Source organism: Amphiprion ocellaris, chromosome 2 (genome assembly GCF_022539595.1).
Source record: "Amphiprion ocellaris isolate individual 3 ecotype Okinawa chromosome 2, ASM2253959v1, whole genome shotgun sequence".
Classification (NCBI taxonomy): Eukaryota; Metazoa; Chordata; class Actinopteri; family Pomacentridae; genus Amphiprion; species Amphiprion ocellaris.
This window is the reverse complement of record NC_072767.1, coordinates 4,745,193-4,771,905: the sequence shown is the minus strand read 5'-3', so window position 1 is coordinate 4,771,905 and position 26,713 is coordinate 4,745,193. Positions and strand designations below refer to the sequence as shown.

Genomic DNA, 26,713 nt, shown 5'->3' with positions numbered 1-26,713 from the left:
CGCAGCGCTATAAGACGGCTTTGTTTCCATTCGCTGGTTGTACGCCACCTTGGATTGTAGTACATTCACTAACTTTTTGTCCTTCATTATCGCCAGTCAGACTCTTCTAATGGAATTCTGACTTACAGCAAAAATCAGCTTACGTCGGGCAGCAGGAACGAAAGTCGAGGACCCCCTGTATCTACATACAGTGTAAACTACAGGCCAAAAGTTTGGAAGCAACTTCACCTTTCTGTTTCTTAAAAAGGTAAAAATAATAAAAAACAGTATGGCGGTTCTACTGTGATGACTGTATTTTTCTTGTAGTAAATCTAAACTGCTAGTTTTCTAATTGACATGAGATCAAATGTCCAACTGTTGAATTTAGAAATAATGTAATAACTGTAGGGTGGTACTACATTTAAGGGATAATGCATGGAGGTGTATTTACTCCTGCTGTATATGGAGTAAAGAAAACCTCTCCTCACTATTCCAGTCAAAGAGATCCAATTTACTGCATGAATGATGGTAAATATGTGTACAATGTGTATAATAAATGGACCTAATGTACACGTCCTATGTAGTTGTATGTCTGTTTACATGGTATAAACGTCACTACACACTAAGATCATGTAATGTGCTCATAGACTAGGATTTTGACAGCATCACATACACATTAGAGACTTTAATTGTCTCTACCTAGTATTCCAGGCTGTGGTATGCAGGTGTAGTGCAGTTTGCCGCTGTAGAACTCCAGGCCGATGATGGCGAACATCAGGATTGCAAAGAAGAGCAGCAGACCGATCTGCAGCAGAGGAACCATGGCCTTCATGATGGACTTCAGGACTATCTGCAGACCTGCAGGTAGAACACACAAAATGACCAGCAGAGCTAATGAGAAAACACACATTCACACAGTAGGCCAGGATGTCAGAAAATAACATTTCATCTTCACCTCACAATAAATTAAATTCACTAATTCCGTCTGCACCATGGCTTCATGTGGAAAGGAATTGCTAAAGGGGCTGAAAAATCTGATTGTAAGACTTTACAGAGATGGAAAGGGACACAGGAAGGCGGGTGAGCAACTAAAAATCACTGGAAACACAGCTGTAGCAGTAATCAGAAGCAGCCATAGTACCACTAATCATGGCTGCAGTGGTCGTCCTCCTAAAACGACTCCACAGACAGTGAACTACTTTCACAATCTAGCTGTGAAAAACAGACAGCAGCTTGTTCAGACTTGGTACGGGGCTAATCAATGGAAATCAGAGTTTCTGTGGAGCTCAGGCAGTGTGACGGACACTTCAGAACATCAACCTCTATGGACACCAACCAAGAAAAAGACTGTTGCTTGCTCTTTGGCACAACTTCCCTGAAGAACATGGAAAGAAGTCTGATGGATGTTGGAAGCACATTTTTTGAACAGATGATAAATTTGTTGGGCTCAAATGGAGTCTAGAATGTTTGGTGTGAACCCGACCAGGGCGACCACCAGCAGCTTCTTCAGACTTGGTACAGGGGTTGTCAGTGGAAGTCAGAGTTTCTGTGAAGCTCAGTGTGAAAGACATTTCAGAACATCAACTTTGATTGATAGTGTCAAAGAAAAAAACATTGCTTGCATTTTGGCAGCGTCATCAGTAAAAAGGAAGTATAGAAGAAGCTAATCATAGCTGCAGTGGTCATCCTCTTAACCCTCCTGTTGTCTTCATTTATGGGCACCAAAAATATGGTTTCCTTGTCTGAAAAAAATCCAAAAATTCAGCAAGAAAATTCCAATAATCCCTTAAAATTTTCCCTTAAAAATTTATTTTCAAAAATGTCTAATAAAAAAACTAATTTTGCAAGAAAATTCTTGTAAATATTTTCAAAAAATGAGTAAAAAGCCTCCAAAAAAATCCTAAAAATATCTAAAGTGATTCCATATATATCAGCAAAACTTCTAATATTTTCTTTAAGAACATTCACATAAAAATCAACCAAAACCCAGCAAAATTTGCTGGATTTTGGTTGATTTTTTTGTAAATGTTCTTAAGAAACATTTTTAACATTTGTTTTTTTCCACCAAAAAATGTTCAAAGATTTCCCAAAAATGTTGAAAATGTGGACATCAGAAGCTTCACTGTGAAAATATATATTTTTTTCCACATTTTCGTACTTTAGAACAGGTCAATTTTGACCCGCAGGACGACACGAGGGCTAAAATGACTCTAGACAGTGAAAACTAGATGATAGTGATGCAGTGTTTGTGTTACTCACTGGGGATTCCTGACACCAGTTTGAGGGGTCGCAGCACTCGTACCGCCCTCAGAGTCCTCAGGTCCACTGAGATGTTCATGTGAGCTCCTGCTGCAGCCAGAATCCTGCACAAGCAAACACATGATCTCATGTAATCCCACACAGATAGGAGACACACAGGGACAGAACAGGATCGCCACTGTTTTGCAGATGCACACAAACGCCACAATTTCACGCTTTGTAGGCCACGTGAAAAGAGGGACACCCGCACGACGAACACAACGGGGCTGGAGGACGGCTGCAGCGCTCAGATATCAAACGCGAGGACGTGAGGGTCTGCAGCAGGAGGAAACAACAAGGCTGTGGGCTTTTGGCTGTTTCTCTGAGCGTGGGAGGACGGCGGTGACAACTGCTATTTAGGAGCAGAACAAAGAAAGCAGCACTGTGGAGGGAAGGCCTGAGGCTGGAGACAGACCAACACATGGACACCCTTTATCAGAGTCCTTCAAGAGGTCCATGTTTTACTTTGTTAGTCTTGTTTTGTCTCCTCTGCTACCCCCCGAAACTCTCTAAATACACCTTGGTGGCCTTTGGCCCTCAGAATGATGACAGAGGAAAACAGTCTGCTGATCTCTCCTGCCCTCCTGCTTCCCTTTTCTCCGCATGTTTCGCTCTCCATCCCTTTCGTTCGTCCTCAGCCTCCTTCCCAATTATACTCCTGTTTCTTTTCCATCTTACACTGACCTGAATGTACATTTATTCCCCTTTCACCTGGATTCCAGGAGGTGAAAACGAAAGACGGAGGATTTCTGGATAGTTTATTTCAAGACTTTAATGTTGGACATTCACAACTCAACTCGAAAACTTCCATTCCAACTACAGCAGTGGTGTTAAACTATGCTGCAATCACAGCATAAAAACCTATAAAGAATGACAACTCCAAATTTTTCCTTTGTTTCAGTGCAAAAAAGTACATTCTGAAAATGTCCACATTTAAGGAACAATCTTTTTCACAAAACATCATGAACAACCTGAAATTACTTAAGAAAAATAAGTTCAATTTCAAAAACATTCAGTCTCAGTTTATCATTGGTACATTACAACCTCCAGATCACAGAGTATCTACAAAGGCATAAAACATTCAGTCTCAGGTATTGAACAATATAGTATTTTACTTTATGATCAAAATGACAAGTCCGACAAAAAAAGGACAAAAAAACAACAAAAAAAACCAAGACAAAATATTACAAAAATGAGACACAAACAGACAAAAAACTGGACAAACGACACAAACGAGACAAAAAAAGACACAAAATGACAAAAATGAGACAAAAAAACCAACGAATAAAGCAAAACAAAAAATGACAAAAATAAGACAAAAAACACAAGCGAGACAAAAAGGAGAAACAACACGACAAAAGCATGAGACAAATGACAAAAGTCAGACAAAAAACAAGACAAAATATTACAAAAACAAGGACAAAAGAACAATGAGCAACCTAGTATTTTACTTTATGATCAAAACAACAAAATCTAGAAATTATTTTAAATTTAAACTTTTACAAATGTACAATTTGCAGTAAATATCTTCTCTGTCATTTTTACACTTTAGAAAGCTGTCCAGCAGGCCGGATTGGACCCTCTGGAGGGCCGCTTTTGGCCCGCGGGCCGCATGTTCGACACCCCTGACCGAGAGTGAGTGCACTGAAACCCCATTTTCTACTCTTTATGTTAATTTCTGTGTGAATTAAACACACGCTCGAGGGCGAACAACCCACAAAATCAGAAGAATTTCTAATGTAACTGATTAGTGGATTATGTAAAAGGATTGTAACACAGGATTTCTGCACAATACGACGTTAAAGCAGCGTCTTTCTGTGCAGTAATTTGCTCTGAGGTGATCGCACACTCGATTATCATGAGGCTGGAAATACAGCTGCGCAGATCCAATTACGTTTCTGTGAAGGAGTGCTGAGAATTAGTCCTGTCTGCAGTGTTAGCAGACAAAGAGTGTCATCCGATTTAATTATGAGAAGGAAGAAAAAAGATAGAAGGGAGGAGGAGAAACAAATGAGAACGATTAAAATAGCTCCCCATCATCGACGCAAATATAGAAATAAAATTATCCTCCTGAGTTTCACACCTCTAACTACTCCCCTTTGGATTTTTCCCCTCTTTCTATTTTAAACCAACCACTTCACCAAACACTCTTTTTTTTGTTGTTTTTCTGCTTCTCTACTGCCTCCACTGTCACATTTCATCCCCGACTTCTTCCTCCGTCTCTCCATCTTTCTTCAGACCATTAGTCAGTCCTGGCTGCTCTTTAGTTGTTATGGAGACGAGGGGATGAGGGGTCTAAAAATGGCTTTTCCTCATTCTGTTATTCAGAGGATGTCCTGGACCCCGTCTGCTCCTAGTGTCCAACCACAGAAACAAAAACTCACTTGTTTTTATGCACAAAATTGATGCCATTTTGACTTTTGCTTCACTTTTTGCAAGTGTGACACCTTTGTTTAAAGCTAAAGAGTGAAATTACACCTGCAGATAAGATATTCAAGCTAAAAAGATAATGTTTGTGGCTGGCTCCTGCCCACAGTTACTGTTAAAATCTGCAAATAACTGCTTTAATTGGCATAACGCTCTCTATATACAGGATGAACACTGGAGAACTACAGGTGTGTAATTTCTCTCATCCTATTGCATGAATATTCAATTATCTGTTTGTATGAGGTTTTTTAATTCCAACAGAATTATTCAGGGGTGTCAAATGCTGTTTAGTTCACAGAAAACACATCAGTGGTCGGCACAACAGTATCGACGAGAAGAAATAAACTGGTCTCAGCTCCAATTGGACAAAATCTTTGCACCTGAGAATTACTGTCTGGTTTGTATCAGCCAACAAAAAGAAGAGATGGACAATCAGGGCTGCAGAGAAAAATCACAAATTCCTTCCATCCAGGAATTAGACAAGTCCAGAGTTAGAAAACAAGCAGGTAATGTCACAGCAGATCCATCAAATCCAGGACATAATCTGTTCCAACTCCTTCCTTCTGGTCGCAGCTCTGAACACCAAAACATCCAGACACAGAAACAGTTTCTAATCTGCATTTTAGGTCATTATAATGCAATGCAAGACAGAAATAAACAAAAGTTTGAAAACACTCACTTAATAAAAGGACTAAAGACCTTGCAAATGCTAACAAAAAGTCTAGAAAGCGACATTCTTTCATAGTCTATGCAAAGGCATTCCTAAAACCTGAATATTAGGACATCTTAAAGCTAAATAAACAAGTAAAAGGTCTGTGCTATAGCGCCATGTATAGCAACATGAAAGGGCAGACGAGAGTTTTAGATCCCAAATAAACAAACAAATAAGTAGGCAGACACAAGAGAAAGCTAAACAATTCAGGAACAGGAGTCTTCTTAGAGACTACAACCAAAGCTGGAAAGCCCTTTTACTCCACAGTTCTAAATATGTTGCTGAAACATGCCCACTATCCCCCAGTCAGAGTCTCGTACGGTGATTCCTGCGGCGGCCGTGACGCCGTCTGGACGTTGGCAAACCGGAGACGAGGAAGGTGACGGCTGCCACAGAAGCTGGCAGATTGAAAATCAGCCGAGGGAAGCTCAACACATGGCTGCTTTGGCACAAAGAAGCAATTTGGCAGACAGTTTATCTCCTCCCTGTAGTTTTCCTTCTCTCTGTCACACAAATATTCATTTATCAGGTCACTGTTTGTACGAGGTTTTATAATTCCGACAGAATTATTCAGCAGAGTCAAACGCTGTTTGGTTCACAAAGAACATCAGTGGTCACAATAACAGAATAGTTTAAAAGAAATCAACTAAAATTACTGTATTTTGATGTTTTATTAAAATACTCCATTAAGTATGGAAGTAAAAATGTGTCAGTACATTTGGGAAACGCTACTTAAAAGACTAAAAGTAAAAGTACTAAATGCAGAAAAATGGTCCCTGTGACTCTTACACTATTATATATTATATCATTACTTTGTTTATACAGATGGATTAAAATAAAAGCAATAGTTTTCCACTGATTTGGTGGAAGTGGAGCACAATTTTTGCATAACAGGCTGCAACTGCTAATTACTTTCTCCATTAATTGATTTTTTTGGTTCATAAAAATTCTGAAAACCAGTCTCAGAGCCTAAAATGACATTATCAAAATGTTTGTGTTCCCAAAACCTCTAAATTACTAAAGTTAATGAAAGGAAAGCTGTCAATTTGCACATTTAAAAAGCAGAGAAGTGTGAACATTTGGTGTTTTTACATTGAATTCTAAACATAGTTTAACTTATAATGAAGAATTATGTAATATTTCACAAATATTTCATACATTTTGTCCATTAATTACAATACAATACAATTTCATGTCTTTTTTCTCTTTCACAGTCAGTGGTAAAAGTATTCTGAGGCTTTACATAAGTAACAGTACTAACACAGTACTGTTAAGATATTCTATAACATGAAAAGTACCAAACTGAAAATATTAGGCAAAGGCATGTAATTATAAATTGGAAACTGCTCTAAAAGACCAAGTCAGTGGAAGTCAGTCCGGAAAATTGCAAAAACTATGAATGTGTCCCCAAATGCACTCGCAAAAGCTGGTAGTGCACGTACGTGCACGAGTCGAGTTTCTAGCTGCTGTTTTTCTGTTTGTTTTTTATTTTATTCTTTATTTTACCAGGTAAGATCAGTTGAGAACAATTTCCCATTTACAATGATGACCTGGCAAGAGGCCCCAGCAGGAAGAAAGATAACAAACAATACATACACAAAACATGACACACAAGTGTTTAAAGAGAGATTAAAAACACCCTAAATTAATGCTAGAAATTCAGTGAAAACATTCAGCTGTGCAGTGGTCAAAAAGTGTCTGCTGCAGCTTCTGCTTAAAAGTGTAAAGTGATGGAAGTGATGACAGTTTCGGGGATTTTTGGAGGGAATTCCAATCGATCGCTGCAGCAAAGTGAAAGGAATTCTGGCCAAAGACAGTGAGAACCTTGGAGACAGAGAGTGTTATGAAATCACTGGACCTCAGGTGGTAGTTGTTTTTGTCTGTCTTGTTATATTTTGAAAATCAGTAATAAAAAAAGACACCTGTGTGATGGTTGGCCTTCATTCTATCAGACCAGAGCAGCTACAGCTGGAGGGACAGTCAGTAAAAGTCCTGTGATGGAATCCAGATTGGTTAAAAACCCTGGTGGTCATTTTACAGAAACCTTAACAGACCGCAGGGAAAACTCACATCTGACAGGTTCCTGATGTTTCTACAAGTTAATAAAGTCACTTTTACCCACCGTGAGACATAAACACATCTTTGTTCACCTCCGAGGTGCTCCCCGTCGAGGCCTGGTCAGAGGTGTCAGCTGTGATAAGTGGGTAACAATGACAGACCCTGCAGAAGTGACAGCTTCCTGCTGCGTGACAAATCCGTGGTGGCAGCCGTCACGCCGTGATACTGATAACGCTCTGACTTCTGCTCTACGTCTCCGTCAAGCTGCGATATGAGCGCACCTGGCTGTAATGTAATGACAGTCATTCTACAGCATGCTGTGTTATTCACACCACCGGCTCTGAGCTGCGGAGTTCCACACCCATCAGGTAGAACATTCTGACCACTGACAGGTCAAGTGAAAAACACTGATTATCTTTCATCATGGAACCTGTTAGTGGGCTCCTGTGGTCTGTTCCTGGTCTGCAGTGGTCAGGATCTATCAAAAGTGGTACAAGGAAGGAACAGAGGTAAATTGATGGGCGGCCAAGGCTCATTGAAGAACGTGGGGATGAAGGCTGGCCGTGTGGTCCGATCCAACAGACGAGCTGCTGCTGGTTCTGATAGGAAGCTGTCAGAATACACAGTTTATCACAGTTTGTTGTGGTGTCCACATGCTGAGCGCCACCGAAACACCAACAATGTGAGCATCTGAACCGGACCACGGAGCAATGGAAGAAGGTGGCCTGGTCTGATGAATCACGTTTTCTATTACAAAAATACCCCAAAAAACTAAGGCCAAATCATTCTGGTATTCCTCATGATTTACACTGTTCTTCTCCTAGCTGTGCACGTCCTTGCAAGTAAACAAAATTACTAAAAAAATCCCAGAATTATCCAAATCTTTCCAAAAAACCCAAAACTAGTCCACAATGACTAAAGCATATCTACAATTCCTTAAATTTGCCCAAAATGTGTCCAAAATTAGGTGAAATCTGTCCCAAAAGAATAAAACTTGTCCAAAATGCATAAAAAATTGTTCAGAATGACCCAAAATTAGTCCATAACATGCAAACAGAAGAAAGGTACATCCTTGTGTGCGTTGTTCTGCTTCTAGCTGCACACATCATTGCAAATACACAAAACTAGACTCAAAACGTGTCCACAATGACATCAATCTAGTCAACAATTACCCAAAAATAGTCCAAAATGACCAGAATTTTTCTAAAATTCCTAAAATTTGACTCAAAATTCATGAGGTTGGCTGAGTGCGTCCCTTACCTGAGGAACACATGGCACCAGGATGTTAAGAAAGTGGAGGCAGTGTGATGCTTTGGGCAACGTTCTGCTGGCAAACCTTGGGTCACATAAGGAAGGTAAGAAAAAGATCCTACTTTAATCCTCCTATTGTCCTCATTTACGGGCACCAAAAAATACTTTCCCTGTTTCCTTGTCTGAAAAAAATCCAAACATTCACCAAAAAAATTCACCAAATTTCTGAAAATTTGCAAAATCTTCAGGAAGAAAATTCCAATAATTCCTTCAAAGTTTCTCTTTTATTTAAAAAAAAAATGCCCCAAATTTGGCTAGAAAATTCTTGTACATATTTTCAAAAAATGAGTAAAAAGCTTCCAAAAAAATGATTCCATATAGATCAGTAAAACTTCTAATATTTTCTTTAAGAACATTCACATAAAAATCAACCAAAATCCAGTAAAATTTGCTGGATTTTGGTTGATGTTTTTTGAGAATATTCTTAAGAAACATTTCTAACATTTCTTTTTTTTCCCACCAAAAAATGTTCAAAGATTTCCCAAAAATGTTGAAAATGTGGACATCAGACGTTTCACTGTGAAAATATATATTTTTCCCACATTTTCAAACTTTAAAACGGGTCAATTTTGACCCGCAGGACGACGACATGAGGGTTAAACATATATACATGTGTTTTAAAACTATAAAACTACTGCACTGGATAAAAACTAAAACTGATTTAGGATGAGATCAGACAGAAGTTTCACAAATCAAATTAGAGCTGAATGCATCTTTTCATCACCTTTGGAAGTTCTCTCCTTTTTATTGCTTTTCAACATTGAATCACCATCAATTTTATTTGGCTTTTAGGACAGGAATTTACAAAAAAGACTCTTTCATGTCAAAAAGAAAACCTAAATACTGCTGCAAATACTTATTTTACATTTTTAATCAATGGACATAATTTTGTTTTGACTTGGCTATTAAGGAGTCGAGTTTTGTAAATTTTTGTTTAAAAAAAGGCAAATTAAAGCATGATTGAATGTCGAAAATCAGTGAAAGGGGAAAACATCAGAGGGGGGTGAATGCTTTTGTATCAACACTAACTCAAGACTCACAGCTGCAGCTCAAAACACAAAATCCATCGACTTTAAGGCCTCTTAAAATGATAAAAATGTAAAAACATGAAAGACGCATGAATTTAAGTTTTCAAACTCAACATATATAAATGAATGAACATCATGAGACTACAGCATTCTGCAGGGAGCACAAGGCACCAGAGGAACACATAATTTTCACACTGATGGCTGAAGATTATAATAAACTGTCGCCTCTCCAGAGATTTTATAGGAATCACAAATAAAGTTAAAGTGCCTCCATCCACACAGGCGTTTTCACTTATACTGACTGAAATGTGTGGGTGAAACTGACATTTTCCTCACTCTCCAGTTAGTTTAATGTACTTGTCAGGGCAGGTACACTGTTATTATTTTGCTCGGTGTCATTACTTTACTTCCTGCACTGCATTAGAACAATGACTGGTGCAATCAGCAGGTTCACTGAAAACATCCCAGCGAGCAAACATGTAAAATCACACTATTAGTCTGGAAACATGAAACTCTCAAAATTGTCAATTTTTTTCTTACAGAACTTAGTTTTACATTAGACTAGAAGCTTTATTTTCACTATAATGCAGGGCAAGACAACAATAAAACTAAACTTTGAAGGCTCTGCCTGACTAAAATGTGTGCAGAACAAAGACATAAGGACCTCGAATGTAAGTAAAAGTTTCTAAAAAGATATTCATTAACCGTCTATGAAAAATATTCTTAAAAAGTTAACAAAAGGACGTTTGGAAGTTCAACAAATATGTAAAAAGTCTGTGCTGAAGTGCAAAGTGTAGGGACATCTGCAGAAAAAAAATGTAAAAAAAAAAGATACATAAATACTGTTGATTCCTCTATGAAGAAAATCATTGAGAGAAGAAACTATTGATGCTAAAAATACTGATATTACAGAAATTGTAATGATACTCCACATATTTCTGTAAATTGATATCAAGTCGTAAATGTGTAAAATGAGCGAAAAATGACAGTTTTTCATTGTGTGGTCCGAATAGTGGTGATTTTCCTGAAAGCTGTGACTTCTGGGAGGTTTTCCAACCAGCAGAAAGCAATAAACCATCCAGTATACAGTCATTAATGTTTCAGTATGTATAACCAGTATATTGCATCACGAGGAGAAAATCCTAAGCAGGAAAACACAGCATGAGACGGTAAAACTACTGTAAGATGGAAAAAAATGGAAAATGGTTGAACCAAAACAAAGTTGTGCTTGGAAGTAAACTCTATACATTGATTATTATGTACATAAACAATAGTTTTTTATGCATCTGAGTAATAATAAAGTTCCCTACATCACTGTTACAAGCATTTATGAACAAAAGTTTACGCACCTTACATACTTGTAAAAATCATGTATTCTTTCATAGATTTATTATAGGTAGTATGAAAACATGATAAAATCTGCTGGGTAAAAAAATGTACAAATAACAATGCTAAGCCTTGGTTTAATGTTCTTCGGCCATTTTGACCTGAACTAGGTGCCTTTGATTTCCGTCTACAAGCTTCTGGTTGCATCTTTGACCAATCTTTTAGACAGAATTGGTGCAGTTCAACTAAATTTGTTGTCTTTCTGATTCAGACTTGTTCCTTCATCAGTGCACAGGTTCTTGGTGGGTTTAAGTCAGGACTTTGGGGAGACTAGTCTAAGTCCTTCATTCTAGCCTGATTTAACCTTTTTTTAAAATTTTTTTTTTTACCATTTTTGATGTGTGTTTGGCCTCTTTGTCTTGCTGGAACACCCAACTGTTTCCAAGATCCAACCTTCTACTGATGATTTTAGGTTTTTGTAAAACACCTGCAGCAAAACAGCTCCAGAGCATGATACTGCCGCCAACGTGCTTGATGTTTGGTGTTGGTGGGGTTAAAGACCTCACCTTCTCTTTTCCAAATATATTTCTGCTCACTTTTTGTTTCATCTGATCACAGGACTTTCCTCTAGAAGGCCTTTTCTTTGTCCATGTGACCAGCAGCAAATTGTACAAAATACGTTTAAGGAGTGTTGTAAAGTTGAAAATCTGTGGATTCCTTCTAGTTTTGTAGTTTTTGGTTGATATATGACAAAAGATTAACTGTGTAGTGTCTCATTTTGGTGCTTTTGTGTTTCATTTTGGTTGTTTTATGTCTTTTTGGTAATTTTGTGGCTCAGTTTGGTCATTTTGTATCTCATTTTGGTCGTGTAATGCCTAAATTTAGTTGTTTTTGTCTCATTTCTATTGGTGTGTGCCTGCTTTTGGTCATTTTGTGCCTCATGTGGTCATTATATGCATCATTTTGGATGTTTTGTGCCTTATTTTAACAATCTTGTGCCTCTTTTTGGTTGTTTTTTGTGTAAAGTTCCAAAGCATAATACTGCCACCACCATGCTTGATGATAGGTTTGGTGTTTTTGGGGTTAAAGGCCTCATTTTCTCTCCTCCAAACATATTTCTGCTCAGTTTTTGTTCCATCTGATCACAGGACTTTCCACCAGAAGACCTTTTCTTTGTCCATGTGACCAGCAGCAAATTGTACACAATACGTTTAAGGAACGCTGTAAAGTTGAAAATCTGCGGATTTCTTTTAGTTTTGCAGTTTTTAGTTGATATATGACAAAAAATGAACTGTTGTAGTGTCTCATTTTAGCGCTTTTGTGTTTCATTTTGGTTGTTTCATGTCTCTTTTTGATAATTTTGTGGTTTTTGTTTTGTTTAAATAAAGATCTGTTTCTGTTGCCACCTGTCTGCCATATCTGTGCCTGCGAATAGGTTCTCTGACTCCCCCCTTGTAACAACACATCAGTAATCATCAATAAGAATTTCATTGTTTCTTTCATATTCGTATCAAAAGATGACACACGTTTTAGGAAAATGTATATTGAGAGGATATGGACATGTACAGAAATGTGAAACAGATGAAACACTGTTGGATTCCAAGTGTATGGATTAATCGGTTTTGTAACGTTTACTGATGAAGGTTAAATGGTGAAAAACGGCAGATTTATCCCAACAGTCAATGCAGGTATCGCCTTTTTCGTTGTCACGGTGATTAGTTTTCTGTTTGATCTTAAATCACTCTCCTGTCCTCACCCAGAATGCATTTGGGGAGCTGCCAACACAGACTAACTTCCAGCAGTGGCTCAGTTCAATTCACTGAAATGCAAGTGAATTTCTTCTTCCGTTTCTACATTTTAAAGAGAAAAAATCCTCTCGTGCAGCAACTTTTCCATCTCTGATCATACAGCAGTCAGAGCAACACCGTGTTTTTCTGCCTATTAATGCTGACAGAGAAGCTCACGTGGCTCTTCAAATGATTAAAAATAGACCCACGGTAGTTTAAATAATAGATTATATACCTGTTGTTGTGTAGCAAATGTAACACCCAGCTGCTGGAGTTCTAAATTCTTGAGTGAAAGGTTGAATATTTTTAAACTAATTGAATTAAAAGCATAATTTTTTGTGCGTATTTGATTTATTTAGGCAAAAGAAGCTGCTTATTGAACAGCACAGCATGTAACTGGATAAAAGAAATCACAAAGTCACTAGTTCAGGAAGAATTCTGCAGGACAATCAATTAAAACAGCTGTAGCGGCCAGGAATATGGTGGGCGGTGTGTGTCAGCGCCACGACAGCGGATTTTCTTGACAGAATAAGAAATTATGTGGAGAAAACTCCTACAGTGCTGCTGTGGTTGGTTTCGTTGATATAAGCCTCCCACAGTGTTCTCTCTCATTTTTAACTGCCCCCTCAGCTCTGTTTTTTTTTCTCCTTCTCCCACAAAAACACACTTAACCCCCTACATGGACGCACTAAATATTACTAAAGCTGCAGATTTTAGATGAGTCGGCTGAGTATCGGCGTACGTTTCAGTTTGTGTGTCAGTAGCTAAATGTTTGCTCTTTGGTCAGGATGAATAATTGATTTGAGTAAATGATTTATTAGAGATCTATTAGAGAGATGTTAATTTAGCACATATGAGCTGTTGGCAAATCAACTCTTTTAGATCATAACTGCTCACATAAAACATGCAAAACCAACGAGTAAAGCAAAAACTGCAATATAGTGAAATATTGTAGACACAGCATTTTATAAAGTGTGTTTATATGGATAAACTCTACCACATGTGATGTAGTGCACTCTTGAATTAAAGAAACATCCTTGAAAGCATAAATACTTTACTGAATAAAAGGCATATCCCTCCGTTTGTGGATTATTCTGTTACATTTTTACTTGCTGTGAGCTCATTTGTCACTGTAATAAAGAGTGAAGGAAGACCATTAATTTCCTTTCTACCTAAATTTCATTCTTGCATGAAAAATAGAAAATTAGGAAAGGAAATGACCCCGCAGTAGTTGAGGTCTTTGCAGCTCTAAAGATGTTTTTCCACTTAATTTTCTTTTTCTGTTCTTCACACAATTTCACTTACTTTGGGCTTCTTTTATTTTAACTGCAATATAAAGTCCTACACCTCTATGGAAGAAGAAGAACTCAGAAAAATCTTCTGTATATTATAATACAGTTATAAAGCCATAAATCAATAAAAAAGACACTCCTATCTGCTCTGTGTAAACACTAGCTGCAGTTCAGCCAAAAAAATCTTTAGCTGAATTTTTGTCATGTGACTGTTGGTCACAGCTGAGTCACCAAAGGATTTCAGGTTGAGTCGAGGGGTGCAGAATTTAATTTAATTTAATTTAATTTAATTTAATTTAATTTAATTTAATTTAATTTAATTTAATTTAATTTAATTTAATTTAATTTAATTTAATTTAATTTAACTGTATTGTATTGTATTGTATTGTATTGTATTTATTTTTGCAAAATCTAGGTTTTTTTTAAATGAGACAAAAAAAAGTGATTTTGACAAAAAATTAAGATTTTAAACTTGGTTATTTGGTTATTTTTTATGATGGACATGATGAATTTATCTGCTATTAATAAATGATATAATTTATAAAGATAACATGCTTTTCAAACCTGACGGTGGCTTTTAGGATTCAGAGGGTTCATAATTAAATTTATTTATTTGTTTATTTTTTCACAGGATCTGGTTGGAGGTAACAGTTTATTTATGGTGAATATTTAAATGAGACATCTTGAATAAAGTCATTTTGAATAAATATTGTGAATTCTAGGTTAAATTTTGATCGTTTTCTAGAGATGAATACTTCATGACCATGTGAAAGTTTGAAATTTACAGTTTCTTTTATATATATATATATATATATATATATATATATATATATATATATATATATATATATATATATATATATATATATATATATATATATATATATGTATGTATGTGTGTGTGTGTGTGTGTGTGTATGTATGTATGTATATATATATATATATGTATATATATATATATATATATATATATATATATACATATATATACACATAATTTTATTTTATTTATTTTTTTGACCATTTTTTTCTATATTTGGGTCTTACAGGGTTAAAAATAAGGGCTAGGCATTCAAATTTAGTTATCAGATGGCAGGGGAAAGAAAGCAAATCTTTTATTCAAGAAAATCGCCACAACATAAAATAAAAGTCCTGCATTTAAAATGTTATTAGTCCTATCGACAGATCTATGTATATCAAGCACAAAACGATTCATGATGCAGCAAATTCCCCTCCTCTTTATGCAGTATTTGAATTACTTTTCTTTTACACCATTAAGTGTTTTAATCCATGTCAGTGCAGCATTTCTATAAATCACGGTGCAGATCAACACGTTTTAGATTAAAAGTCTCTCAATAGAGCAACTGGGAACAACAGCTGTCTGATAAATGAGTTTCTCTCCGAAGTTGCTTCTCGAGTGTTTCTGTGAGATAAATTGAAATATAAAGAAATTACAGTGAACGTATTTGTGCTCAGAGTTCTGCTTTGTCTCTCGTGGATAATCGAAGCCAGATGCAACATGCTGCTTGCTGGCTGTGAATCAACAACAACAAGAAGCAGCTCCACAAAACAAAGCATTTAAAACAAAATAAACCCTGTGCAGTTTCTGACGTCTGTCACCTACAATTACTATCCTCTGACGAAGCTCAGCGCCTGGTGAAAACGCTGCATTTATCCAGTGAGCTGCTTTCTCTGACTGACAGGACGATCCTCTGATTATGTAATTTCCACTTCAACCAGATTCAAGCAGAGATCAAAGGGGGTTTCTAAGGCCAGGATCTGTAAAAGAGAAAACTGTGTCTGTGTAATTCACCCTGAGCAGCAGTTTAATACAACAGATCAATCAAATATATTGAAAGTCTCAGGGCAAAGTGAAGTGTGTTTTTCACTACACTATACAATCTGGTCATTGAAACAAAAATCTGCTATAATAACTCAAATTATTTTTCTTTTCTTTTTCTCCTCTGACCATGAACTGTACTCAACCCTCTGAACTTAGTAAAACACATCAAAATTAAGCAGTTTATCACAGCAAGAAACTGTAAAAAAAGGAAATAAATCAGTTTTTTTTTCAACTTTCCAATTGTCCTTGAACTACTCATGATTCAAATTGACATATTTCATCAAAATCGCTTTATTTGACCTGTCTCAATATTAAAAGATCACCAGAAATAAACAGTTTGCACCATTTAAATTCTGTAAAGAGAAAAAAAATTTTGTCTTCTTCATGCATCCGTGAAGCCATTATTGAATTAGCTGCGATAAACAGTCATGTGACAGAAATTCTGCGAATTTTTAGATGACCGGCAGGTAATGTTTTTACAGAGCAAAGAGGAGCTTCAAAATCTCTACCGTCTTATTGTTTACGACATCAAGACATTTTCTACTTTTCTATTGTTTTTAAAGAATTTTCTAATGTCTTATTATTTTTATAGAGCCCTGAGGACAGTCACTCTGCATTTCACTGAACAAACTGTTTGAACATGTGGCAAATAAAATAAAAACTCTTGAATCTTGCCTCTTTAAATGACCAGAGAGACTGAGAGAGAAGTCAAACCTACAGTAATGATAAAATAAATGCAACATGGCTCAAAAACAGGAAACAGAGGAGAAAACTGTTGGAAGATACATTCAGCATGGTGAAATATATTTCTATAGTTGATTAATAGAATAGTGAGTTTGTAGAGGCTGCAAAAACATTTTTTTGTCAAATATTACAAGAAATTCAAATTTACTTTTCTACTTTCTATGATTTATGGCATCCTAACTTTGTCAGAACACACAAAATACATTTCTGCATTCTCTTTGCTTCTAGCCATCATTAATCTGTTTCCATAGAGGTGCAGAATTTTATATTTCAGTGAAAAATGAGCCTACAGTGAGCAAAAATGTGACAGGAGTGAAAAATGCTGCTTTGGATTCAGACACGTATATCCTTTTCCTCTGTATATAATCATAATGTGCTTGTCAGAAGCTCCAATAATTCACAACAGCCTTTTTATTTAACCCTCCTGCTGTCTTCATTTACAGGCACCAAAAAATATTGTTTCCTTGTCTGAAAAAATCCAAAAAATCAGCAAAAAAATTCCCCAAATTTCCAAAATCCCAAATTTCTGTGCAAAACCTTCAGGAAGAAAATTCCAATAATTCCTTAAAAGTTTCCCTTACAAGTTTTATTTAAAAAAAAAAAAAACAAAAACAAAAACCCCCAAATTTGGCAAGAGATTTTTTGTAAATACTTTCAAAAAATGAGTAAAAATCTTCCAAAAAATCCTAAAAATATCTAAAGTGATTACATATATATCAGTAAAACTTCCAATATTTTCTTTAAGAACATCCACATAAAAATCAACCAAAATCCAACGAATTTTTCGAGTTTTTTTCTGAACGTTCTTAAGAAACATTTTTAACATTTCTTTTTTTCCACCGAAAAATGTTCAAAGATTTCCCAAAAATGTTGAAAATGTGGACATCGGAAGTTTCACTGTGAAAATTATTTTTTTTTCCACATTTTCAAACTTTAAACCGGGTCAATTTTGACCCACAGGACGACACGAGGGTTAACGAAGTAAAAACACCAGTGTGTTTGCTTTTATCACAGCAGCAAACCTAAAAATATTTCCTGCAAATTAGCACTGCTTCTTTAATTAAAAGACTGTATTTATGGATAAACTGTTTCCTCACAGATTCCTCCTGCCAACAACACGGATGGTTCATTCTGACGTTCTGCTGAAAACAAAGACTTGCTGTCACAGATTTGTACATCCAGGCGGTAAATATTTGGACAATTCTGCCTCTGCTCTTCAGGCTCAGTCAGTCTGAAACATAAAACTGGATCCTGCATTAAATACAAGTCCTTATCTTTAATCTTAATTAAGCTTCGGTCAACACTGAAATAAGCATGTGTGTTGTACTGTACGGCTCTTTGAAGTGCACAAAGTTTAAGGGTTCAAAGTTAAGTGACTCGATGCACATAAAGGCATTAATCACCAACGTATTTTTGTGAAATGAATAATTTGAAATGAATAAACAAGATTAGATGGATTGTGGCAGTGATTAGGTACTTTTCAGGTTCATTTTCAGGCAGAGTAATCTACACTATGTAACTTAACTTTTTCACTACCTACGGCTGCAATTACTCCGCCAAGGAACGCAGCGGAGTTATGCGATGATCGACGTACGTTTGTCTGTCCGTCTGTTATTCCGTCAGTGCGCAACATTACTCAAAAACAGACTGACGGATTTGGATGAAATTTCCAGGGAAAGTCAGAAATGACACAAGGACCAAGTGATTAGATTTTGGCAGTGATGCGGCTTATAGTCTGGATCCATGGATTTGTTAAAGATTCATTACCAGATAGCGGCACGGCATCACTGTAACCATGACAACAAGTGAACACTACATCAGCTGCCCGGTGATGATCACATGACTGTGATCCTGCTACAAATCGACTGCTGCAGATTTATCAGGACTTTTCTGTTGGCCATTATACAAGGAACAATTGATTAAATTGTGGGGGTGTTTCTGAGTCCCATCAATTCCTGCCGCCCGCTACATATTTAGGTCACGTGATCCGGTATCCGTACATAACATACACATGTATAACATACACCTGTGCTCAGCGCAAGGTCATTTTGTTTGTGGGTACATCTATATTAAACTGTCACATTCTATAGTGCTGTGATTTCTGATCATCAATGACTAATAAACAAATGCCGCATTTCTGGCATATGGGGGAATGAACAGCCTTGGTGGAGGACTGCGCTCTCTGAGTGCTTTTCTTGTTATCCATTTTTCTCTGATGTAAAAGACCAGAGGTGTGTTCTAAATGACCATAGAGCATCTCATTAACTGATGTCTAACTGGACAATAAAACAGGAATTACGAAAAGATATTTCCCCAAATTAAAGCCTGATTTATGTGTTCTTGCATCAACCTTCGAGTGTCTTTTTTTTCTCCATTTTTACCCATTGTGTGATCATTTTTCACTGCAATATAAAGTCCTGCACCTCTATGAAAACAGTATTATCATGGCTAGATGGAAAGATAACTCAAAAAATGTCTTCCCTGCAGTATCATGCAGGTTTGAAGCCATAAAATATGAAATAAAAGATTCTCCCCTCTGCTCTGTGTATGCACAGCCTGCAGTCCAGCCGAAAAGTCACAGAATTTTTACCAGGTGACTGTTGGTCACAGCTGAGTGTCTAATATCTTTACAGTTGCAGAAAGGAGTGCAGAATTATTTCCTTTTGACAGAATCTAGTTTGTGCAAATTGTTTATTTTTAATTTAAAAAAAAAAAAGACGTGTAGAATAAAAAGGTGGCAGGATGTCGCGTCACACCTGAGTAATTCAGGGACTGTTAGAAATGAGAAGTGCATAACTTTTTTCTTTTTTTTCTTTTTTACAGGACCCGGTTTATGCAAATGATTTATTTTTGATGATTTTCAAAGACATGTGGAATAAAAGGATTTTGATGAAACGTTACGATTTTAAACTTAAACTACTGTTCTATTATTATTTTATTCCTATCACTACGTCTATTGCTACATAAGCTGCTGTAACAATGTAAATTTCCCCTGGCGTGGGGAGAAATAAAGGACTTATTTTATCTTAGATTTCATTGTGTTTTCTGCACATCACTGATGGTTAGGACAGAAAATCAACTGTTCTTTCTGCTGATACTGATTCTAGGGTAATAATTTTGGTTACTTTTTAAGAGATAACATGTTTTTCAAACCCACCAGTGGGTTTTGAGGTTCAGACGGTTCATATATATTACTTGATCTCTCTCATAATGATCCGTAAATGTCGATTCATAACCAGACTTTTCCACAGGTTCGTGACAGAGGATCTCTAAACACAGTCGTATGCTCGATGTTGAGAACGTCCTGGCACCTGCTGAATCGTGTCATGTCATTCTGAAGTCCGCCTGAGGAGATTTAACCATAATTTAAGTCGTGGGAAGACTGTGTTCTCCTCGTTTTCGGTTAAACATGACTTCTCACCGAACAAATGTCACGCTGAGAGCTAACACGCTAGCACGGATAAATGAGATTCTCAGAGACGAGGTTGTCTGCCTCAGATTGAATTTGCAAAAGACAAATTGCCAGGTCATAATTGAGAAATATTCCTGACCTTCCTTCGGTTTTGGTAACTTTTACTAGTAAAAGGAATTTAATTTAACATGACTTCCAGCAGATCACTTTGATCTCAGCGTAGCGTCTCGTCCTCTCTGATCAGAAACCAGAGTGAATGAAGGCCGTCGAGACTGTCTTTGTTTCTCTAATGCAGGGGTGTCAAACTCATTTAGTTCAGGGGCTACATTCAGTCCAATTTGATCTCAAGTGACCAGTAAAATCAGAGCATAATAACTTATAAATAACAACAACTTAAATTTTTTCCCTTTATTGTAGTGAAAAAAAGGTATGCTCTGAAAATGATCACATTTAAGGAATTATCTTTATACAAAACATTATGAACAAACTGAAGAAAAATAAGTTTAATTTCAACAACATTCAGCCTCACTTAAATCATTTACACATTACAACTCCCAGATCACAGAGTGTCGATAAAGGAACACAACATTTAGTCTCAGGTATCTGGAACTGAATGATATAGTATTTTACTTTATGATCAAAATGACAAAAGTCAGACAAAAAAAGGACAAAAAACAACAAAAACAAGAAAAAATATTTCAAAAACAAGACACAAAGTGACAAAAAAATGGACAAACGACACACACGAGACATAAAAAAGACAAAATGACAAAAACAAGACAAATGACACAAGCAAGACCACAAGAAAACACAAACTGACAAAAACAAGAAACAAAACAACAAAGATGAGACAAACGACTAAAGTCAGACAATAATCAGCAAAAACAAGACAAAATATGAAAAAAACGAGGCACAAAAGAATAATGAGCAATCTAGGATTTTACTTTATGATCAAAATGACAAGTCAGACAAAAAAAAGACAAAACAACAAAAACAAGACAAAATATTACAAAAACAAGACACAAAGCGACAAAAAAGATGGACAAATGACACAAGGGAGACAAAAAAGACACAAAACGACAAAAACAACAAACGAAGCAAAACACAAAATGACAAAAAAAGGCAAAAAACACAAGCAAGACCACAAGAAAACACAAAACGACAAAAATGAGAAACAAAACAACAAAAATATGAGACAACCAACAAAAGTCAGACAAAAAACAACAAAAACAAGACAAAATATGACAAAAACGAGGCACGAAAGAACAATGAGCAATCTAATATTTTACTTTATGATCAAAACCACTTGTCAAGGTCTAGAAATTATTTTCAATTTACAGTTTTACAAATTTACAATTTGCAGTCTTTTCAGTAATTTTTTACACTTTGAGGGCCGGATTGGGCCGCTTTTGGCCCGCGGGCCGCATGTTTGACACCCCTGCTCTAATGGATGGACGGATGGATGGACGGAGGGCAAACAGGGATGGAAAGCGAGCTTGTTAGTCTGTCAGCTTCCTGAGCATCATCATCATTATTCACTGACTTGATTTGCAGCTTAAACACCACTTTGAATGTCAGCTCTTTTCTTCGTCTTCGCTCGATTCACGAAACAAAAGCCCTCTTGAAGAAACTCACACATAAAGGGCGGCTTCACATTCACACCATCAGAAAAGACAAATCTATCCGTGTCTGGACTAATTGTGGAGACACTGACCGGCGAAAGCAGCGGGGCCCGAAGCCGGCGACAGCCTGACCCCGGGGCGGGGTCCTCGGTCACCACGGTAACAGCTCAGGGGGACACATCCAGGCCCGCTGTGTCTGAACCCATCAATCGATCAGACAGCAGATGGAGAAAGAGACCGGAGAGGACAAGGATGCAGTTGGAGGCGATCGGCTCTAGCAGGTGCACCAGCGCCAAGCAGACATAAGGCGTTGTTGGCTGGGAGACGGGCAGTAGTGGCACATTCGCTTCGTACGCATGAGCGACGCAAACATGCACCAGACAGGAAGAGATCTCAGCTTTCAGATGAAGTGTGATCGCATCCTGACGACATCTAACACTGCTGCTCAGCCTCAGCCAGAAGACGTAAAATAGCACAAAATAGCACAGTGAGGAAAACAAGAAGTTTTAGCGTGATAAATCAAACACTTCCTGAGATAACTGACATACTATACAATCTGGTAGTCTAGAAAAAAGAAAAATCCACTACAGTAACTAAGAAGAAACAAGTACATTATTTCTATTTAGTATTAAGCAATATTTTGCACATATCCCTTGCCTGTTTACATATGACAGTTTTGCACAAGATGCCAACTTTGGCACACAGAATTTATTTTTAACTATTTTCATCCTATTTTTTATTTCATTTTATTTTAGCTCATTTTATTTGTTATTACTCACGGTAACCACTACGTTTCTACTGTGTATATATCAATAAAGTTCTTGACTTTTGAACCTTGAACCTTGAATCTTATGTACATCTTGGTTTATTTTGTATTTCATTTCCTAAAAGTTTGCACTGTCGTTGCTGCTGTAACACTGTAAATTTCCCCACTGTGGGATTAATATAGGCTTACCTTATCTTAAAATTATTTGTATTTTAATTTTCTTCCTCTGACCATGAACACTGGAGCTGGCTCAAATCACTTTTGAATATGCTACCCTCAATCTCCTGAGCTTTAAAAACACACCAAAATTATACAATTTGTCAGAGCAAGAAACTCTAAAAATAGGAAAAAAAAATTTTTTTTAAATTTTCCAACTGTCCTTGAACAACTCAAATGTGATGTGATACTCTATTTGAAGAATGAAGCTAATCTAAGCTTGAAATTGTTAAAAAAAAATCACCAGAAATACACAATTTGCACTTAGCAGATTCTGTGAAAAGAAAAAAATCTGGGCTCCTCAATGCTATTTTACATCTTCTTTTCAGCAAGAAGATAAAACTGCACAAAATAGCACAGTGAGGAAAACATAACGGATATTTAAGAAGATATTTGTGAAGTTTTAGCGTGATATATCAAACATTTTGTGAGATAAGTTCAAAAATATTTTTCCCCCAGTTTTAGCACATTTTTGAGATTTTGTATCGTATCTCATCGTATTCTATCGTATCTCTTCGTATCGTATCTTGTCTTATCGTATTGTATCTCATTGTATTGTATCTCATCTTGTCTTATCGTATCTTATCATATCATATCGTATTGTATCTCATCGTATTCTATTGTAACTCTTCGTATTGTATCTCATCTTGTCTTATCGTATCATATCCTATCTCATCGTATCGTATCTCAGCTTGTCTTATCGTATCATATCGTATCTCATTGTATCTTATCTCATCTTGTCTTATCGTATCATATCGTATCTCATCTTGTCTTATCGTATCTCATCGTATTCTATCGTATCTCACCATATCATATCTCATCCTGTCTTATCGTATCGTATCTCATCGTGTCTTATCGTATCATATCGTATCGTATCTCATATTGTATCTCTTCGTATCGTATCTCATCATATCGCATCTCATCTTGTCTTATCGTATCATATCGTATGTCATCGTATTATATTGTATCTCTTCGTATCGTATCTCATCCTGTCTTATCGTATCATATCGTATCTCATCGTATTATATTGTATCTCTTCGTATCGTATCTCATCGTATTGTATCTCATCTTGTCTTATCATATATCGTATTGTATCTCATCGTATTATATTGTATCTCTTCGTATCGTATCTCATCGTATCTCATCTTGCCTTATTGCATCGTATCGTATCGTATCACATCTTGTCTTATTGTCTCGTATCGTATCAGTCTCAATGTGTGATTATTAGCAATCAGTTGTAGCTTTTTCAGGCTTCTGATTGGCCAGCTTGGCTTTAGGATTAGTTTTATACCTCCATTGTTGTTGCACATTCTTGACAACACCTCAGTAGTGTTTTTGCATTTTCATATGGAGTTTTTTTTGCTTTGAGAACAAAAGAGGAAAAACCTTGTTTTAAGAAATACTTGTGCACTAATGTGTCATCTCTACTTCTGAGCATCTTTTTCTTTTCTCATTGTTTTCTCACATTTTCACTGTTCAAGCTTTTTTAAAGAACAGAACCATCTTTAGTCTAAAGTCAGCCCCTAAACTTATCCCAGACCTAACAGTCACAGAGAGAAAGTGAAAACACCTCCTCATCTTTCCTCTATCTCTCCCTTCCCCCCTCCAGCGTCTGGCAGATTGCGGTGACACAAACCCTTGGTGGGCGTCGCTCTCTGCCAACTGTTGCCAGCCTAATAAAGGGTTCACCGGCGAATGAGACTGCCAAGGTGCCAATTAGTATGTACGATTACGCATGGAGGCCTCCTTCCACTTCCTCCCAGCTCTATCTCCACTCTCTATTATCTTCACTCCTCTGTATTGTTCACCTTCTTTCACCTGCCTCACATTTTTCCAGCGGAGCTAACCGGTTGGTGAACCCAGCGACCCCGAGAGAACCCGACAGCTCCCGCATTCAAGTTTCAATCACAACAGTCCTCAGGTAGACGATAAAAGCCTTTAAGGAAGCAGCGGGTGCCATCTGGTTTCTGCTGCCTGCCTCCCACTCGCTCTCTCTGTGTAGTCTTGAAACAGCGAGGCAGCTTGCTGAGGTAATCATGGCCTCCGGCGATGATACCGTCAGCAAGCGCTTCCATAATTACACATGTTCACACGTAACATCAAGGAGAAGTTCGCAAGGCTTGTAGTCTGAGCAGTCGAGTGTGAGAGAAATTTCCGCAGTTGTGTTAATTTGTGGTGTCTCGCCGGAGTGAGGTTTGTTCAGCTCCTTTCCTGTAAAGCCCCTCTGTCGACTCCAACTTGTCCACCAGTTAGGCTTCTTAAGCTTGTTCTATGCTTGCCGCGTCTGCGAGGTCTGTGCAGCTCCGTGTGGACAAATTAGGTCATTTTAGCAGCCACGCCCCCTCACATGGCCCCTGTCAAGCGGAAAATTTCCGTGTTGTGCACCTCCAAATTTTTCTAACTATGCAGATGGAGACACGTTGAAAACTGGCGGAAGAACAGGAGCTCCTAGCAGCAGAAGTTCAGAAATACAGACATTTATACGACTCATCACACAGAGATCATCGGGTTATGAACAATTCATGGTGTGAAATTAAAACTAACTGCTGAAATGCAACTATTCAGTAAAATGCCGTGTTGTAAGTGGTGTAAACGATGGCAAACTTCTTCTATTCTAGTTTACTTCTAGAGTAGACCAGGTAGACGTGTGTTTTTGCGATACACTGCCCCCTGCAGTTTGGGAGTAGACGCTGCATGGAGTATAAAACCACACACGGTCTCTCGAGCTGAATTCCAAGCGTCTCATTTCCGTGCGGCTCGTTCGTGCGGAAAGCATAAACCAGCCTTTACTGGTTTTAACAGACGACATCACATCACACCTATCCTGCTTCCCTCCACTGGCGCCCTGTTTGTTTTAGAATCGATTTTAACATTTTACTGATCACTTTTAAAGGTCGACATGAATGCGAGAGAAAAAACGTCATAAGCAGGTGCCGTCCTTCCATGAAAAATAAACAACAGAAGCATAAACAGAGCTCCTAAAATCACAGAGAAACTAGACAAACATGAACAGAGCCCTACAATCACACAGAAACTAGCCAAATATGAACCCTACAATCACAGGGAAACTAGCCAAACATGAACCCTACAATCACAGGGAAACTAGCCAAATATGAGCCCTACAATCACAGGGAAACTAGCCAAATATGAGCCCTACAATCACAGGGAAACTAGCCAAACATGAACCCTACAATCACAGGGAAACTAGCCAAACATGAACGGAGCCCTTAACATTGTAACATTTATGTGTTTGGAGAGAAATCCCAAGAAAAGGAAAAGGAGAATATGGACGTGGTCATGGCTTGGAAAGAGAGGTCAATTCCAATTATATCCTTCCATGCTTCGTTCTTTTTTGTCAGGTTGTGGTACGAACTGGAGGACAAGTTGTCGTCTTTGTTTAAATCCCTCATACATGCTTTGATCCGTTTTGTCGCCGCAAATCATCTATTTGGGTTTAGCATCAGTGTTGCACTGATCAGTACGTCATTTCATCCTGCATTTCCATTGGTTAGTTAGTTGTCGTAGGTCGCAGCAGCAGTCACACTGTGAGATGATAGCCCCAAATTTATGACACTGTCAGAATTTTATGGCAGCTTGTCTTTGGTCACCATGACAACAGCCGTCCTTGAACCTGTGTCACAGTGCGACGTAGGACCACCAATTTAGAGCCACAACCAAAGATATCGCCACCGTTCTCTCACCATTGTTGTCTCTAGTCTGGGATGGCTGAAAATCGCAGTGTGTAGAGATCTTAAATCTAAGGGTGACCGAGCTTCCTCCATCAGGACCTCCACTTTGGAACGACCTGCCTGAGGAGGTGAGACCTGCAGAGTCAGTAACTTCTTTTAAATCACTTCTGAAAACCCACTTTTATAAACTTGCTTTATGTGAA

At 37.4% G+C, this 26,713-nt stretch overlaps 1 protein-coding gene across 10 annotated transcripts in view; it reads right to left on the bottom strand.

Annotated features, from left to right (window-relative positions):
• The window catches only part of LOC111568755 (voltage-dependent R-type calcium channel subunit alpha-1E), a 209,969-nt gene that overhangs the window by 72,466 nt on the left and 110,790 nt on the right, over positions 1-26,713 (bottom strand). For all 10 annotated transcript variants that reach the window (XR_008604037.1, XM_055017585.1, XM_055017591.1 and 7 more), the window contains 2 exons: positions 2,239-2,342; positions 679-837 (listed from right to left, as the gene is read on the bottom strand). Coding sequence is in view for 9 of the 10 variants with exons in the window: in XM_055017585.1 (XP_054873560.1) it covers positions 679-837; positions 2,239-2,342 (263 nt within the window). In the remaining variant the exon portion in view is untranslated. The remainder of the gene's footprint in view (positions 1-678; positions 838-2,238; positions 2,343-26,713) is intronic.